Source organism: Carcharhinus amblyrhynchos, chromosome 34 (genome assembly GCF_965287045.1).
Source record: "Carcharhinus amblyrhynchos chromosome 34, sCarAmb.v2.hapA, whole genome shotgun sequence".
Classification (NCBI taxonomy): Eukaryota; Metazoa; Chordata; class Chondrichthyes; order Carcharhiniformes; family Carcharhinidae; genus Carcharhinus; species Carcharhinus amblyrhynchos.
Window position 1 is genome coordinate 17418282 of NC_137357.1, and position 14980 is coordinate 17433261.

Sequence of the window (14980 nt, forward strand, 5' to 3'; positions counted from 1 at the left end):
TCGGTTGCCCCTGAGTGTCAGGGGCACTGACAGGGGTTACGGGGATAGGGCTTGGGTGGTAGTATTGTTTGTGCAGACTCATTGGGCCAAATGGTCTCCTTCTGCACAGTCAGGTCACTATGATTGTTGGAAAAACCCATCACTAATGTCCTTTGGGGAAGGAAATCTGCCTTCCTTACCTTGTCTCGTCTACATGTGACTCCAGGGCCACAGCAATGAGGTTGACTCTCAACTGCCCTCTGAAATGGCCAAGACACTCAGTTCAAGGGGAACTAGGGATGGGCAATAAATGCTGGCCCAGCCAGCAACGCCCAACTCCCACGAATGATTTAAACATAGAAGTTTGCACAGCTGAATGCTCTGCTGTGCTGCATTCACACGTTCTGCAACTCCTTTCAACAGATGCCCTCAGAGTTTTGGGGTGTTTGAGAATGGGAGCTTTGCAAACGTAGAGATGTCTTGGTAAGTTTATCAGCTTAAGCCAACATTGCAGAGAAAGAGAGTGGGAAGAATCAGCTCAGTGTTTAGTGTCCCAAGGGCCACGTTAAATTTACCTCTAGGTTGACTGGAAACTCCATCTGACTCATGAGTATCAAACAGAAATTCTCCAAGTTGCTTGCTGATGGAGAACACAAAGAGATGGGGAAGTAGGGATCCTCAGGGGAGTGGAACTCACAAAACAAGAGCAAGGATATGGGCACGCATGTTGTATCTGTCATTCAGTGCCTCTCATTCCACCCTGATTCAATACAAAACAGACAGATCATGTCACAGAGCAATCAAGTTAAATTACTCTCCTAACTGTGTGAGCACATGTGTGCACGTACACACAAACACGTACACACATGCATACATACACACACACACTCACCAAACACAAAGTCACACACACAAACAAGAGAATGTGCAAACTCCACACAGACAGTCACCCAAGTCCAGAATTGAACCTGGGACCTTGACAACTGTGCTAACCATTGTGCCTCCATGCCACCCTTCCTGCACCGAAGTCCACCAATTGCCTCAGTTGCCACAATTGCCACAAAACCTACTGCTGACCAACACAGCTTCTCCCTGTTTCCCCGTAATGTAACAGGAAGGAGGGTGGCCCAATGCTGATTATAATTTCCTACCAAGTCTGATTGGGTGGCGCGGTGGCGCAGTGCTTAGCACCGCTGTCTCACAGCGTCAGGGACCTTGGTTCAATTCTGTGTCACTATCTGTGTGGAGTTTGCATGGTCTCCGGACGTGACCTTTTCTAATTCCACCTTCCTTCCCCAGGGTCCATAGCCATGTAATTTACCATGCTTAAGGTGCAGATCCAGATGCTTTTTGAAAGAGTTTCATGTCTCTGCCTCCACCACCAACTTGGGCAGTTAATTCTAAACACCCACCACCCTCTCGGTGCTCCATTTCCCTCCCACACTCCAAAGGGTATGGGTTAGGTGGATTGACCATGCTAAATTGCCATTTAGTATGCAGATTAGGGGAATATTTTTCTAAAAATTCATTGGTGGGACATGGGAGTCACTGGCTGGCCAGCATTTATTGCCCATCCCGAGTTGCCCGAGGGCAGTTGAGAGTCAACCACATTGCTCTGGCTCTGGAGTCAGCTAAGGACAGCAGATTTCCTTCCCTAAAGGACATGAGTGAACCAGATGGGTTTTTACGACAATCGACAATGGTTTCGTGGTCATCAGTAGATTCTTAATTCCAGATTTTTTTTCATTGAACTCAAATTCCACCATCTGCCGTGGCGGGATTCGAACCCGGGTCCCCCAGAACACTAACTGAGTTTCTGGATTTATGGTCCGGTGATAGTACCATGAGGCCATTGCAGGGTAAGTCTGTGGGGTTACAGGGTCTACTCTGTCAGAGAGTCAGTGCAGACTTGTTCTGCGATGTAATGGGTTGTATGATTCTGTGGTGCCCCGTTTCTTTAGCAAGTCTTTGGTGGGGTTTATGTGTGGGTTGGGTTGAAGGTAACATGACGAATATGATTGTGGGAGGGTGGAACACACAAGCGTACACTCCCAGTTGAGGAGCACATACTGGCAGCTCTTGTGTCGGACGTAGGGGAGACAGCAGCTGCGTGACACCTGCAGAAAAAGCCCCAGCCTACAATTGGTGATTCAACAGAATACGTCAGCGTGGGCTGGGGCTGGGGAGGGGGGGATTGAAGACAGCAGTGGCGGAGGAAGGTGGGGGGGAGAAACACAGCAAACATGATGTTATCTTAGCAGCAAAAATGAGAAGGAAATGCATTTTCAGCCTCTTCTCACAACTTTGCGATGTCCTAAAACACTTTTCATGTATTAATAGCTTTTCAGGAGTAGTCACAATGAAGGAAATGGAACCACCGTTAAACATGCAGCTCTCTCCCACAAACACATGACCAGATGTTCTATTTTAGTCCTGATGAAAAGTTCATGACGTGAAACCATAGAAAAGTGTTTTCGAGCTTTTCACATGCAACACACAAGTTTCTCTGCTGTAACAGAGAAAAGTTACCGCACAAAATGAGGCCATTCGGTCCATCTTGTCCAATGCCAGCCCAATGACACCCAGGTGCCCTTTCTAACCTCCAACTTCCTGCACCCAGCCCATAGCCCTGTACCTTACAGTACTTCAGGTACAGATACAGACATTTGTTCAAACAGTTCAGGGTCTCAATTCGGCCACACTTGGAAGATAGACCTCAGTTAGGCTGCTTTTAGAATGTCGAGTTCACTTCTGGTCACCACACCACCAGAAAGATGTGGAAGCTTTAGGGAGGGTTCAGAAAAGATTTGCCTGGTCTGGAGGGCATTGGCTATGAGGAGAGATTGGAGAAACTTGGTTTGTTCTCACTGGAACGATGAAGGTTGCGGGGCCGGGGGATGGTGGTGGGGGGGGGGGGGGGGGGGGAGCAGCGACCTGATAGAAGTCTACAAGATTATGAGAGGCATGGACAGAGTGTGGAAGCGGACACAGTTGTGACTTTTAAGGGGCGTCTGGACAAATACGTGAATAGGATGGAAATAGAGGTCATTAGGTCCAAGAAGGGGAGGGGGTTTTAGTTCAGTCGGGCAGCATGGTCTGCGCATGTTCCCGTGCTGTAATTTTCTTTGTCTCTGCCTCCATCAGGCAGTGAATTCCATTCACCCACCGCCCTCTGCGTGGAAAAGTTCTTCCCCATGTCCCCTCTGCACCGACTGCCACTTATCCCAATCTGCGTTCCCTGGTTCTAGAATTCTCTGCCACTCTGCCTCCTCCCCTGTACACCTCCATCAAGTCAACCCTCAGCCTTCTGTGTTCCAAGGAAAATGACCCCAACCTCTTCTCGTAGCTACACTTTTCTCGGCCTGGCAACATTCTTGTCTCCCTCCACTGCCCTCTCTCCAGAGTAATTACATCCTTCCTGCAACACGGTGGCCAGTTGTCGCCTCACCAACGTTTAATACAATTCCAGCGTGAAACCCTGACTTTAACATTCTAGAACATTTGCTCTGTTTTTCTCTCTCTTTTCCTGGACATTGTTTGACCTGCCGAGCTTCTGCAATATTCTGCTTTTGTGAGGGGAATATTGGGGAAGTTCTATTTCAGTTATACAGGGGATTGGTGAGAACACATCCGGAGCACCGAGCGCAGTGTTGGTTTTCTTGTTTAAGGAAGGATGCAAAATGTGTTGGAAGGAGTTCAGAGAAGGTTTGCTCGACTAATACCAGGAACGGTGTCTCATGAGGAAAGGTTAGACAGGCTAGACTTGTATCCACTGGAGTTTAGAGAGTAAGAGGCAACACAATAGATCCTGAAGGGTCTGGCCAGGATGGGTGTGGAGAAGATGTTTCCCCTTGTGGGAGAATCTAGAACTTGGGGTCACTGTTTGAAATAAGGAGACACCCATTCATAGAATCATAGAATCCCTACAGTGTAGAAAGAGGCCATTAGGTCCATCAAGTCTGCACCGATCGCAATCCCACCCAGGCCCTACTCCATAACTCCATGCATTTACCTTAGCTAGTCCCTCTTATGCTCAGGGGCAATTTAGCATGGCCAATCCACCTAACCAGCATGTCTTTCGGACTGTGGGAAGAAACTCACGCAGACACGGGGAGAACGTGCAAACTCCACACAGGCAGTGACCCAAGGCCGGGAATCAAACTCGGATCCCTGGCGCTGTGAGGCAAGTGCTAACCACGTTGCCACCCACCAAGCCACCTATTTAGGAACAGAGATGAGGAGAACTGTTTTCTCTGAGGGTCGTGAGTAAATCTTTGGAATTTCCTTCCTCAGAGTCTATGACTGTCCTCATGCCAGATCCAATGGCTTCTTGATTAACAGGGGATGGGCGGGGGGTGGGGGGAGGTGAAAGGTTATGGGTGGGTGGGGGAGGGGCAAGAATGTGGTTACAATCAGGTCAGCCGTGATCTTATTGAATGATGGAGCAGGATTGAGGGGCCCAGTGGCCTACTCCTGGTCCTTGCTTGTAAGTTGGTATGTTTTAGCTGTTGGTTGAGGGGTGAGGATAAGATGTGTAGGTGGACCATGTCAGTGCTCTCTTTCAGGTTATTTTCCATTGGTGTGAGATAGCGGACAGGACCCTGCATTCTGACAGTGCAGCACTCCCACAGTACTGCACTGCGAGAGTGTCAGCCAAGATTGTACTCTCCGGTCTCTGCAGTGGAACATGAACCCAGAACCTCACAATTCAAGAGGCTCCTCCCAGTTGTGTCTCAAAACTCTCATGTGTGCAGCGTTTTGTGTATTAGATTGCTTTCATACTACCCAGATCGTGTTTTGTGAGGCTAGTGCAGGTTCACTTCCTCTGTAAAGGTGACCACAGATCAGAGAAGCTGAGTCGTTCTTTGCAAAGCCCTGGCCTTCTCTCAGGTCAGCTGAGACTTCATGCCACACACACTCATCGCTGCATTAGCCCTAATCTCAGTCAAACCCTGGCAATCCCATTCACTAGTCTCGAAGTGAGAAGCCCTATTTGCCAGCTTTTGTACCCTGGTGCCCATTCAGAATCCACTTGGACTGAGCGCAGAGGTACCTCTGGGTTCATGGATTTTCAAAGGAATGTTGACTTTGAATGCAATTCTTCCAAAAGACTGGTCTTTATTTTCTCAAGCCCCATTCTGTTTCAGAGTGGGCTCATAGCACAGAAACGGAATGAGACCATTCATTCCACACAAGTTGGTTCAACCATTCAACAGGAAGACGACTGATCCATCTGTCTATTCTATTTCTCTGTATGTAGCATTGTTCCACAGCCTTCATATATAATTCCACTTCAGGTGACCATGAGGGACAAAGGGAAAGAAGGATACATTGTTGGTGAGCAACTGAGCTCATACAATCATGGAATAGAATCCCTACAGTGCAGAAGCAGGCCATTCGACCCATCAGGTCTGCACAGACCACAAACCCAGGCCCTATTCCCCTAACCCCACATATTTATCCCGCTGATCCCTCTGACACTCGGGTCAATTTAGCATACCTCACCGATAAATTCTTGGAGTGTGGGAGGAAATCAGATCACCCAAACAAAACTCATGCAGACACAGGGAGACTGTGCACAGACAGTCACCCGAGGCTCAAATTGAACCCAGATCCCTGGCACTGTGTGGTAGCAGTGCAAACCACTGTGCCACCCAATCTGGAAGATAAAACAGCAGTGCAGAACTGTTGGGCTGAATGGCCTGTCTCTGTACTGTAAATTGTGATGGTCTTGGATTTTGTGATTTAATTTATTATTGTCACATGTATTGCTATACAGTGAGAAGTATTGTTTCTTGCATGCTATACAGCCAAAGCATACCGTTCACAGGGAAGGAAACAAGAGAGTTTAGAATGTAGTGTTACAGTCATAGGTAAAGAGTAGAGAAAGATCAACTCAGTGCAAGGTGGGCTCATTCAAAAGTCCGACAGCAGCAGGGAAGAAGCTGCTCTTGAGTTGGTTGGTGTATGACCTCAGATTTTTGTGCCTTTCTCCCGATGGAAGAAGGTGGAACAGAGAATGTCCGGGGTGTGTGGGATCATTGATTTTGCTGGCTGTTTTGATGAGTCAGCGGGAAGTGTAGACAGAGTCAATGGATGGGAGGCTGGTTTGCGTGATGGATTGGGCTATATTGACAACCTTTTATAGTTCCTTGGACAGAGCAGGAGCCATACCAAGCTGTGATTCAACTAGAAAGAATGCTTTCTATGGTGCACCTGTAAAGTTGGTAACAGTCATAGCTGACATGCCAAATTTCCTTAGTCTTCTGAGAAAGTAGAGGCATTGATGGGCTTATTTAACTATAGCGTTGGCATGGGGGGACCAAGACAGATTGTTGGTGATCTGGACACCTAAAACCTTGAAGCTCTCGACCATTTCTACTTTGTCCCCATTGATGTAGACAGGGGCACGTTCTCCTTTACGCCCTGGAAGTCAATGACAATCTCCTTCGTTCTGTTGACATTGAAGGGAGATTATCGTCATTGCACGAGTTCACTAGATTATCTATCTCTTTCCTGTACTCTGCCTTGTCATTGTTTGAGATCCGACCCACTACGGTGATGTCATCAGCAAACTTGAGAATTGAATTGGAGAGGAATTTGTACCTTTACCTACCAGAATTCCAATCATCCCCAAGTTGAAATCTCTGTAGCAATCTGGAAGAGAGAGAGAGAGAGAGAGTATACCAGATTAAAACAAATATCTGGTTCCTGACAGTACCCCCTGTGCAGCCCAGCTAAAATTTAAAAGGACAAGGGTCAAACAAGATAAGACACACACACACATGACGGCCAAGAAGGAAACATAAAAGAGGAAGGAAAGAACGGAAGGCTTTTTTTGTGTTCTTTGTTTGTGTTTTATTTTCAGAATTTTGAGTTTTCGATAGAATTGTTACTTCGCTTTGATGTCCTGGAGACTGCAGTTTACAATAACTCCCTGGGTTGAGTTTGCTATGACACCATTAAAAGACTTGGTATCAAAAACAATGGACCAGATCTTGAAACATATTGGATGTAGTCCTTATATAGAAACATAGAAAATAGGAAAAGGAGTAGACCATTCGGCCCTTCGAGCCTGCTCTGTCATTCAATGTGATCATGGCTAATCCTGCATCTCAGCACCACAATTCATCATTCTCCCCTCACCCCTTGATGTCTTTACTGTCTGGACACCTAACGCCTTCAGAGACTAGTAATCTATCCATTTCCTTCTTAAATACGTTCAATGACTTGGTCTCCACCGCTTTCTATGATTCACCACTCTCCGGGTGAAGAAAGTTCTCCTCATCTCAGTCCCAGATGGCTTGTCCCCTATCCTGAGACTGTGACCCTTCCTGTCCAGTCTGTCCAGCCCTGTCAGAATTTTGCACATTTCAGTGAGATGCCCTCTCATTCTTCTCAGCTCCAGCGAAATCAGACCCAGTCGCTCCTCAGATAACAATCCTGCCACCCCAGGAGTCACTCTGGTGCACTCCCTCGATGATATTTCCTTTCTTAGGTAAGGGGACCAAAGCTGCACCCAATGCTCCAGGTGTGGTCTCACCAAGCTGACCACAGCTGCAGTCAGACATCCTTGTTCCTGCACTCAAGTTCTCTTGCGATGAAGGTCAACATTCCATTTATAGTATCATAGAATCCCTCCAGTGCAGAAGGAGGCCCTTTGGCCCATCAAGCCTGCACCGACAACAATTCCACCCAAGTATCATCCTCGTAACCTCACATATTTACACTTCTAATCCCCCTGACACTAAGGGGCAATTTATCATGGCCAATCCACGGAACCCGCACATCTTTGGACTGTGGGAGGAAACAAGAGCACCCGGAAGAAACCCAAGCAGACATGGGGAGAATGTGCAAACTCCACACAGACAGTCACCTGAGGCCAGAATTGAACCCGGGTCCCTGGCACTGTGAGGCAGCAGTGCTAACCAGTGTGCCACCATGCTGCCCCATTTACCTTCCCATCTGCTTGCTCCACCTGCATGCTTGCTCTCTTGTTGGGGTGTACTCAGACACCCAGGCTCCTGTGCATCAACATTTCCTGATCTATCATCTATCCTGTTTTAACAATACTCTGGCATTTCCGACCAAAGTGAATAACTTCACACGTATCACACATCGTACTGCACCTGCCATGTCGTTGCCCACTCACTCAACTTGTCAAAATTACGTAAAACCTCTTTACCTCCTCCTCACCACTCACAGTTCCACCGAGTTTTGTGTCATCAGCAAATTTGGAACAGTTACATTTGAGTCCCTTATTCAAATCATCGATGTGTATTGTGAATAGCTGGGGTGCAAGTGCTGATCCCTGTGATACCCCACTGCTCACTGCCTGCCATTTCGGAAAAGACCCATTTATTCCCACTCTCTGCTTCCTGTCGTTGCGTTCTGTCAACTCCCTGGAACAAAGCTGATAGCCAAGGGAATGAAGGATGGCTCGCTAAACATTGACTCTTGTTCATACCTCGGGAGGTTATGGAGTTACGTAGCATCTGGAAAAGAATAGATAATGTCATGCTGCAATAATACTTCCCGAAACTCCAGGGAACGACAATCAGTAAATCAGGAGAGAATCCATCGAATTGAAAGGAGTTGGGTGGCAGGATTGGGGGGGGTGCAGAAAGAGAGGGAACTCAGAGCTTGGGGCAGTTGAAGGCATGTCCACCAACAGTGTAACAGTGGAAATCAGGGGTGCTAAATATCGTGTTAGGATTCACTCCACGATGCTGCCAGACCTGCTGAGTTTATCCAGCATTTTCTGCTTTAATGCCAAAATTGTGAAGTCTGACATGGTGCAAGAGTTCCAAATTTAGAAACAGAAGACGGAGTGACAGTTTGTTTGGAATGTAAAGGAAAGGGGTGAGAAAGTTTCTGTGCCATTCTCATTTTGAAACACATTTGCTTCCTGTCACTGCAGTGATAGTGTAGGCATCTGGAAAGCTAGTTTCTATTTTAAGCAGCAATTTCCTGAGTTTCGACCAGCTGTGTTTTTCTCTCTCTCTCACACACGCACACACACACAGCCCACTTACACATTCAAAAACAGAACACATCTTTCTCTTTCTGAAGGGTGATTCAGTCGTGTGGCATTTGCAAATTAAAAGCTCATGATTAGTGGAGAGGTCGGGTGAAACTGTAATTGGTTTCCTGTCAAGGAGGGACAATCTCTGTGCACAGAAGCCGAACTCACGCAGTGCTCGAGGCATCCAGTAAACACGACTTCATTCATTCAGAGATATACGTTTGCTCGGATTCTCTCCTTCTTGATTTGTGGGACATGGGTGTTGCTGGCTGGGCCAGCAATTATTGCCCATCCCTAGTTATCCTTGGAGGGCAGTTGAGAGCTGTGGCTCTGGAGTCACACGTAGGCCAGACCAGGGTGAAGACGGCAGATTTCCTTCCCTAAAGAGACATTAGTGAACCAGATGGGTTTTTCCGACAATCATTTTATGGTCATCAGTAGATTCTTAACTCCAGATATTTTTAATTGAATTCAAATTTCACCATCTGCCGTGGTGGGATTCGAACCCAGGTCCCCAGAACATCAGCTGAGTCTCTGGATTCCTAGCCCAGTGACAATAGCACTAGGCCATCACCTCCCCTGCAGTACGTCATCCACTCTTATCTTGGTACAGTAGTTTTCACTTTGAAAGGGAGGATGTGGGAGAAATCTGTGTCCAGACTCATTTTAGACTGCGGTTTATTCAGATGATGTGTGTTCCAGAAGCAAAATGTGCTGAATCCCACTGGTTGACTTGCCTTGGAGGTTTCCTTTCCATTGCTTCCTCCTCCATCCAGTATCTCGCCCAACAGTGTGAATTGGAGATGTCTAACTGCACCAATTTATATTTTTATAGCCTCACTCAGTAAAATGACCCCAGCTGTGATTCATTATTTCATTATTTTGATGAAATAATGACAGTGAGGCATTGGAGGAGGTACAGTGAGGTTTATTGGAGTGGTCCCTCAGTCAGCGGGCTGAGTAAGTGGGGATCAGTGTTCTTTGGAAGAGTGAGAGTTGATATTATTGAAGCATTCGACACTGAGAAAGGGTTTTGTCAGGACAGGTACGGAGAGATTGTTTCGCCTTGCTGGGAAATCCAAAACAGAATGGAGAGGGCACATTGATCACTGAGGAATCGCTACATTCAGACGGCTGTGAATCTTTGGAGTTCTCTACTGCCCAGAGCCCTGGGTGCTCAGTTATTGAAATGGACAGATTTCTGCTCTCGCAGGGAAGCCAGGTGGGAAAATTGGGTTGAAACCCAAGATCAGTGAAGTTTGGTGAGTGGCCAGACGAGGCTCAAGAACGCTGTATTCCTGCTCCTGGAATCCTGCATTGGAGAAGGAGGCCATTCGGCTCAGCAAATCTGCACCGAACACAATCCCACCCAGACCCTACCCCCATAACCCCGTGAATTTACCCTAGCTAGTCCCCCTAGCACGGCCAATCCACCTAACCAGCATGTCTTTTGAACCGCAACACCCAGAAGAAACCCACACAGAGAATGTGCAGACTCTGCACAGACAGTGAGCCAAGCTGGGATTCGAATTTGGGTCCCTGCCGCTGTGAAGCAGCACTGTGCCACCGGCTCTTATTTTTGAATCTTTCCATGTTCATCATAGAGAGAACTAACTAGGTGAGATATAACATCACAAAGTGCATGAATGAAGACCTGTGTTTACACAGCATCTTTAGACGAGAGACGAATAAAATTCTAACAGGACGAGACAGGCTAGATGCAGGGAGGCTCCTCCTGATCGTGGGGGTTCCAGAACGAGGGGTCATAGTCTCAGGATTCGGGTTAGATCATTTGGGACAATGTCAAGGGGATTTTCTTCACCCAAAGAGTGGTGAGCCTGTGGAATTCATTACCACAGGAAATAGTTGATGCCAAAACTTTGAAGGTATTCAAGAGGCGGCTGGATATAGCACTTGGGGAAAATAGATCAAAGGTTATGGGGACAAAGCAGGATTAGGCTATTGAGTTGGATGATCAGCCATGATGATAATGAATGGCGGAGCAGGCTCGAAGGGGCGAATGGCCTCTTCCTGCTCCTATCTTCGATGTTTCTATGTTACCATGTTACCTTTCACAATTTTGGCATGTCCTAAGGTACTGTTGAATCTTTATCAAGGGTGGCACTGTGGTAATGTAGGAAACATGTGTCCAGCCTGTGCACAATAAGCTCCCACAAGGGCAAGGTAACGACCAGATAAAAAGCAAAATACTGCAGATTCTGCAATCTGAAACACAAACAGAAAATGCTGGAAAATCTCAGCAGGTCTGACAGCATCTGTGGAGAGAGAATAGAGCCAACGTTTCGAGTCTGGATAACCCTTTGTCAGACTTGGACTAACTAGATATTAGTGACACTCATTGAGGAATCAATATTCCATCAATCTCATAACTCAAAATAAAGTTTATTAGTGACAGGTAAGGCTTACATTAACACTGCAATGAAGTTCCTGTGAATTTCCCCTAGTCGCCACACTCTGGCACTTGATTGGATCAATGCACCCTTACCAGCACGTCTTTCAGGTTGTGGGAGGAAACCCACACAGATACGGGGAAAGCGTGCAGACTCCACACAGACAGTGACCCAAGCCGGGAATCGAACCCAGGTCCCTGGCATTGTGAGGCAGTAGTGCTAACCACTGAGCCACCGCGCTGCCCCCAGGCGTTCAGTACTGACTATCAAACATACAGAGGTCTTGCTGGGCAGCGGTCCTGATGGAAACTGCGAGCAAGTTAGAGTTCGTAAAGACTTATACTTGGCGTCATCAATCTCAGACTCATTTTGATCCTTCAACTTTCCCATGATTTGATTTGATTAATTATTGTCACATGTATTAGCACAGAGTGAAAAGTATTGTTTCTTGCGCGCTATACAGACAAAACATACCGTTCATAGAGAAGGAAAGGAGAGAGTGCAGAATGCAGTGCTACAGTCGTAGCTACAGTCCAGAGAAAGATCAACTTAGCGTGAGATAGGTCCATTCAAAAGTCTGATGACAGCAGGGAAGAAGCTGTTCTTGAGTCGGTTGGTACGTGACCTCACATTTTGTATCTTTTTCCCGACGGAAGAAGGTGGAAGAGAAAATGTCCAGGATGCATGGGGTCCTTACTTACACTGGCTGCTTCTCCGAGGCACGGGAAGTATAGACAGCGTCAGTGGTTGGAAGGCTGGTTTGCATGATGGATTTTCATGATGGGTTTCATTCACGACCCTTTGTAGTTTCTTGAGGTCTTGGACAGAGCAGGAGCCCATACCAAGCTCTGATACAACCAGAAGGAATGCTTTCTATGGTGTATCTGTAAAAGTCGCTGACATTCCAACTTTTCTTAGTCTTCTGTGAGTCAATTAGAAGCCTGTAGCCTTTGAAAGGGAGGGGAGGGTGGGGGGAGATGACAGAAAGGACCTGTAGTTACCCAGTGAAGAATACATTCACTCGAAAGCCTGTCCATCTCCGAGCCTCAGCTTTCGGACAATTATGTTGAGATAGTTCGAAAGACGTGCTGGTTCAGTGCATCGGCCATGCTAAATTCTCCCCCGGTGTACCCGAACAGGCGGCAGAGTGTGGCGACTCGGGGATTTTTACGGTAACTGCATCGCAAGCCTACTTCTGACACAAATAAATAAATAAAACACACAAATACAAGACTGTAAAAGCGCACACAAGATCTGCACGGGGCAGAACTTCCCTTGGTGAAGAATGTAAAAAGGGGCGCGCTGCTCAAGTTTGAACTGAATGTCTTTGTTGACTATTTCTAGGTCGTTCGAAGAGCGTGATGCCAGGTGACCACAGCACAACATCCAATCGAGCTTCATCTCCCAACACACTGGAACGTCCTGTGAAGTCAGGCTGGTTAAAGAGGAAGAGATCTCTGGTCAAACAGTGGCAGTCCCGTTGGTTCGTGCTCCGAGGGGATACCCTATATTATCACAAGGAGGAAGATGATGGGAGGCCACAGGTAGTGAGCGGATCAGATACATTTCTTTTCAATTCACTCCTCGGACATGGCTTGGCCAGCATTTATTGCCCATCCCTAAGTTGCCCTTGAGAAGGTGGCGGTGAGCTGCCTTCTCGAGCAACTGATCGTCAACCCCATTGCTGTGGCTCTGAGGTCACAAGTCGGCCAGACCAGATAAGAACAGCAGATTTCCTTCCCCAAAGGAGATTAGTGAACCAGATGGGTTTTTCTGACAACCGACAACAGTTTCATGGTTGTCAGTAGATTCTTAATTCGATTTTTTTTAATTGAATTCAAATTCCACCGTCTGCCATGGTGGGATTCGAACCCGGGTCCCCAGGACGCTGGCTGACTTTCTGGATAAAACCACTCGGCCTTTGCCTCCCCATTGCTGACCATGAGGCCTAAGGTAGAACAAAGAAAATGGATTTGTCTCTGATCACCCCACTGCAGTTAGGAGCTGGTTAACCTGTGGAATTTGCGACCCCAAAGTGTGGTGGATGCTGAGGCAGTGAGTGAATTTAAGGAGGAGTTAGACAGATTTTTAATTGGCAATGGGTTGAAGGATAATGGGGAGAAGGCAGGAAAATGGGGATGAGGAGCATATCAGCAATGATATGATGATGTATGTCAAGTGTCTGCTCACTGCGGAGCAGATGGGGGAACTCATTTGATGGACCAAATGGCCTAACTCTGCTCCTATATCTTATGAACTTATGAACAGCGGTGATAGTATCCAAAGAGAGAGATGGTAAATATTTGCTGGTTGTATTTCAAAAGTTTTGATCTTTTATGACCATCATCTTGTGTGTCCTCAGTCTTGTTTACGATGAGGTGCCAAACAGGATGAGGCAGGAGATTTTGATGAAATCAAGATGGTTTGATGGTCCACAACATGTGAAAGCCATAGCAGGGCTCGATGGACCAACCCACCATTGAGTATTCGATCATTATGAGGTATCTCCAAACCCACACTTGGCTGAGACCTGCAAGTTGAAAGAAGCTCTTGGGGCAGCAGGGCAGCACAGTGGATAGCACTGCTGCCTCACAGAGCCAGGAACATGGGTTTGATTCCAGCCTTGGATCACTGTCGGTGCAGACTCTGCACATTCTCCCCATGTCTGCATGGGTTGCCTCCGGGTGCTCCGGTTTCCTCCCACAGTCCAATGATGTGCTCGTTCGGTGGATTGGCCATGCTAAAAGTGCCCCTGAGTGTTCGGGGGACTAGCTAGGGTATATGCAGGGATGGGGCCTGGGTGGAATTGTGGTCAGTGCAGATTCGATGGGCTGAATGGCCTTTTTCTGGACTGTAGGGATTCTATGATCCTTGCTTGTGGTCAGGGCTCAGAACAAACTTGAGTCTGATTCTTGTGTTTAAAGCCTCGAAGATGTGCAGAGATCTCCCATGCGTGCAAAAGTTGTTTGTCTTTGGTGCTCATAAATATTGGCCCTCAGGTTTACAGCTGCGTTCTCTGGCTTAGTGTCCTCTTTGTCATGTCACTGCAGCCAGTGGGTGCTCGCAGTGTGCAGATACTTGACACATATAATCAAAACACTAGACAGTAAAGGTTACCATTCTGAAATGGAAATGCAGCATTTTAACTTGCTTCCACTGGCACCTGGGGCCCGATGGACAAATTCCTCCCAGATTGAATGCGAAATCAACTTGATCCTTCATGATGTCAATCCCACTCACTCCCACCGGCCATCAGTATCGGAGTTGGATGGCTGGTGTTAACTCCAACAAAATTGTATATTGAGGAGGAATGAGGCTGGCGCTACTCTGTCTCTTCAAACAGATCAAGTCACAGCCTGGAGTTTTACCACCTTGCCCCTTACAGTAATCGGAGTGGGCGAGGGACAGAGCACGGGAAGGTCCATTAACCTCAGGCGGGATTTTCCGATTTCGGGACGAGCGGGGCCCTAAATTCCCGCCCGCAAACTCTCCCAGTTCCTCTCAGAGTGAACTGGTTTATCCACTCTTGCAATGATTCCCTCATCCTTTCCGGAATTGGGGAGAA

The 14980-nt window shown here is 47.2% G+C and overlaps 1 protein-coding gene across 1 annotated transcript in view; it reads left to right on the forward strand.

Moving 5' to 3' along the window:
• arhgap25 (Rho GTPase activating protein 25) overlaps nt 1–14980 on the forward strand; it is a 55544-nt gene that overhangs the window by 12749 nt on the left and 27815 nt on the right. Inside the window, exon 2 of the mRNA XM_080216818.1 lies at nt 12760–12959. Within this exon, the coding sequence (XP_080072944.1) occupies nt 12760–12959 (200 nt within the window). The remainder of the gene's footprint in view (nt 1–12759; nt 12960–14980) is intronic.